The 3,908-nt window shown below is 45.7% G+C and overlaps 1 protein-coding gene across 1 annotated transcript; it reads right to left on the bottom strand.

Annotated features, from left to right (window-relative positions):
- Window positions 1-984: 984 nt before the first annotated feature.
- Window positions 985-3,222, bottom strand: LOC6041589 (proline-rich protein 4). Its single transcript, XM_038257582.1, has 3 exons — window positions 3,175-3,222; window positions 2,448-2,864; window positions 985-1,992 (listed from the first exon to the last, which is right to left on the bottom strand). Exons 1-3 carry the CDS (start codon window positions 3,181-3,183, stop codon window positions 1,390-1,392), a joined length of 1,029 nt encoding a protein of 342 aa, XP_038113510.1. The 5' UTR covers window positions 3,184-3,222; the 3' UTR covers window positions 985-1,389.
- Between the last annotated feature and the right edge of the window lie 686 nt (window positions 3,223-3,908).

Here is a 3,908-nt window from a genome sequence, read left to right as displayed (position 1 = left end):
CCCGGCCTCGCTCGATCCGACGGGAGTTGCGCAACGTAAACGACCTACTCACAAACGACACACATTACGGGCACACATTATGCGAGCAATTCGCAATTACACACACACACCTCCCAAGTCCTTAACTTAGTCGCTACTACCCAAGTCTCTAGTTTAAGCTGGCGCTACACTCCACTTACCACACCGTCGCTGCTGCTAGTTCACCCCTTTGAGCATGCGCATTGCAACAGCTCCATGTCAATGGCCCTCCACGGTACGGACGAACCCCGTTGGTTTGACTATCTATCCTAACTTCTATGCAGGATTGGAAGCTAGTCAAAACATCAGGGGTTTAAAAAGTGTGGCACTCACCGACTACCCATCCAAACGAGTTTTTTTCTTCTTTCGTCACCACGACCACGTGGTGGTAGGCCATTTATGATCAACAACTTTGCTCCAATTTCGCCATCGGTGACCGGGGGGGCCAGTGGTGTAGCAAGGTAGCAGACTTGGATCAGACGCCAATCTCTCCGGTGTTATTGTGCATGAGAAGCGATGTTGTTTATGTAACTCCTCTTTTTTGCTCGAAAGCTTTAGTTGGCCAATATTGGACGCTTTATGGACGCCACGCGATTTTGATTATCTGTTAGATTGTTTTCGCGCTGATGAGCGGTTTGTAACGACCGCAAAACCGTAACTGATGAGGAAGGAAGTGTTTCTTTCACGCGAGCAATTAAGGAAAAGGCGCTTTCATGTTTTCATTGTTATAGTTTTTTATGCCGTAAAAATGATCAAAAGTTTGACACATAGTTACGGTTTCTTTTATTTATCTCCTTTTTCTCTATCTTTTTTGTTCGAAATTAAAAGATGACTTATATCACATGTTGGTTCAGAGTTAGCATCGTGTCGAATGTGGAGAAATTTGATCAATTTTACCTCATAAATGGGGGGTTTTTTGGTTCTCGAGGGTGAGAGTATTGGAAGTTTGCTAGGTAACAAATAACATTTTTTTGCTTTTCTTTTTTGGTACAGCTTTAAGGAGTTCCAAATTTCGTGGCTCGGGTCTATTAACCATTATATCAATAAAGTAACAGGTTTAGCTGCTCTATCGGTATTTATACAAAAAAAACAATAATTAACAACGGATTTACTTCTCGAAAACGTCCACCCACTTGGGTGAACAGTGCTCTTAGAAGTCAACACACTTTCTCTCTACAAAATATTGCTCGCTTTAACAACTACATTTAAGATCACAAACTTATGAAATGATTCGTATTGGTTTGCTCGTAAAAAACTGCAAAATACACAGGAGGAACGTTCTAAAAAAATCAGTTCAGTTTAGGCGGGAAATTGTTGACGGGAGGGGATCGGATGATTTTGGGGTTAGGGATAGGATGATGGTGGTCTAGCTTAGTGGAAATCGTGATGCTCAAAGGAATGATCATGGTGGTGTTCTTCTTTGTGCACATGGACTGGCACATGGACTGGTACTTTCACGGGGTAGGGTTTCTCCTTGATGTAAGGCACCTTAACTTCCTTGTAAACCGGGAAAGGCTTGTCGACCGGGACCTTAACCTCATAGGGCACTGGCTTCTCCACGGTGTACGGGACCTTCTTTTCGACAATGTACGGGGACGGGACTGGGACCTTGACTTCGACGGGGTATGGCTTCTCGACTTCCACCTTGTATGGCTTGTCAACTGGGACCTTCACTTCGTACGGGACCTTCTTCTCTACGACCACTGGGTAAGGCTTCTTGACCTCGACGGGGTATGGCTTCTCGACTTCGACCTTGTAGGGCTTGTCAACTGGGACCTTGACCTCATACGGGACCTTCTTGATGACGGTGTACGGCTTCGGGACTGGGACCTCGTACTTAACCTCATATGGGACCTTCTTCTCAACGGTGTAGGGCACTGGCACGTGCACCTTCACTTCGTACGGCACCTTCTTCTCGACGGTGTAGGGCTGCGGCACATGAACTTTCACCTCATAGGGCTTGTCGACCGGAACCTGCAGAAGGGAAAACAAGGGTTATTGGGGTTTTCCAAATGGACCAACTTTGGTGTCACCGTAAGCATAGGATTGCAAGTCTTGAAATAGTACTATTGTTGCTGAAGCTTGGCAACACTGTTACAGGTACTTGGAATCTACTTATTTCGAATTTTAAGCCAGAACTGGTTAAATTGGTTCATTTTTGAGTTATGACATATTGAAATTCTTGTGTTTGAATAATGCCAAATCACATAGTTTATAACATGTTATAAAAATTTGATGAAAAATCACAGAGTTATCATTTACTGAAGAACTTTTAAAGCACTTGTTCATTTTAAAGGAATCTTTGATTACAAAGAGCAAAAAGTGGTGTTTTGAACCAATTGCACTATTTCAAATCTGCAACCTCTATCCACGGTGAAGCCACAACTTGATGGGCGTCGGTTCGTTATCCCCCAGAACGTTCAACTTGCCTTCACTTCGTACGGGACCTTCTTTTCCACGGTGTAAGGAGCTGGCACGTGCACCGGGTACTTGACGTACTCCTTGACGGTGAACGGAACCTTCTTCTCAACGGTGTAGGGCTGGGGAATGTCGTACTTGACCTCGTACGGGACCTTCTTCTCAACGGTGTAGGGCACGTGCTTCTCCACGGTGTACGGCACCGGGATCTTCTTCTCGATAGTTACGGTTTTGATGTGCTCGTGGTGTTCGTGATGATGTCCAAAGTCATGCCCGTAGTCGCCAATGGACCCGTAGATGCCACGTTTCTCCACATTCTGCGACTCCTTGGGCTCGATCTCGGTTTCTTCTGCTTTTTTGTCCTCCGCAGCAGTACCCTCGCATGTGACGAGTGCCACAAACAGGGCAAGACAACAAGGAACAATGATCTGAAAAGGGGGAGGTGGGCAGAGAAAACCAAACATTAACCGAGAGTCACTTTGCACTGCCAACGAGGGCTAGATAGTCCATGGAGTTCTTGGAGCAGACCAAGTTTCGTTTTGCACTTAAACATTCTTCACAGTCCGTTCACGATCACTGTGCAGCTACTGGAGCTGATCTTTTTGCTATTTTTGCTTGTTACACAATTCTGCCCATTATGTTGCACTTTTACGCAATTCACTCCAAATCCACACAAACACGATCAGCTGCTCCAAACTCAACCACTGTAGATGATCACCCCCCAAAACCTTTACGTACCATTCGCATTGTGCGCTTCAAGTGTATAGAATAAGCGAGACCAAAGTAGGTACTGATTTGAAAAACCCACTGCACCGACTATATATACTCAACGCTCGGGAAAACGCGCCAAGCTTCGGAGAGCCCGGTCCCCTTCCCCTCGGCCCAAGAAGAAAAGCTCCGAAGACGTGAAGAAACTTTCGCGCTCGACCCGCCTCACGCCGCCTCCCACCTCTGCCGTGATCGTCGTGGAGTTGATCGTCGGGTTGGCCAAAACGCCGAAGCGCGCAGGACGAAAGAAGTTTCGAAGAAGCCGGCTCAAATCGTCGCAACAACAATACGCCAGCAATAAGCAGCGCAATGCAAAAGCTTAATTTTTATGCTGTGGCGCGTTTTGATGAATCGAATCACGGGGCTGCCCACACACATGTGCGCCAGTTATTGCGCGCTCGCGCGAGTTCATGGATCGTTTCGCATAGAACCAATTTTTGTTGTGTTGTGCTAGTCTTGCTTCAAATTACTTCTGGCCAGTTTTAGAGGCCGTAGCAGTTTCGTGCAGTTGTGAGGTAAAATAAAGAAAAAACATTAAAAAGCATCACAAAACAACACTAATACGATTATTGAGTTTCTTCGCCTTTGTTGAAGCGTTGGAAAAATTAATAAGCCCTCGAAATGGTCAGATTAATGAAGAAAAAAGTTGGCTGACTTTGGGGCAAGCAATTGACGTGTGTGCATAAGAGCTTAGCCATCAAGTG

The sequence above is a fragment of the Culex quinquefasciatus genome, chromosome 2 (genome assembly GCF_015732765.1).
Source record: "Culex quinquefasciatus strain JHB chromosome 2, VPISU_Cqui_1.0_pri_paternal, whole genome shotgun sequence".
In the NCBI taxonomy this organism is placed as follows: Eukaryota; Metazoa; Arthropoda; class Insecta; order Diptera; family Culicidae; genus Culex; species Culex quinquefasciatus.
This window is presented reverse-complemented; position numbering and strand designations above follow the sequence as displayed.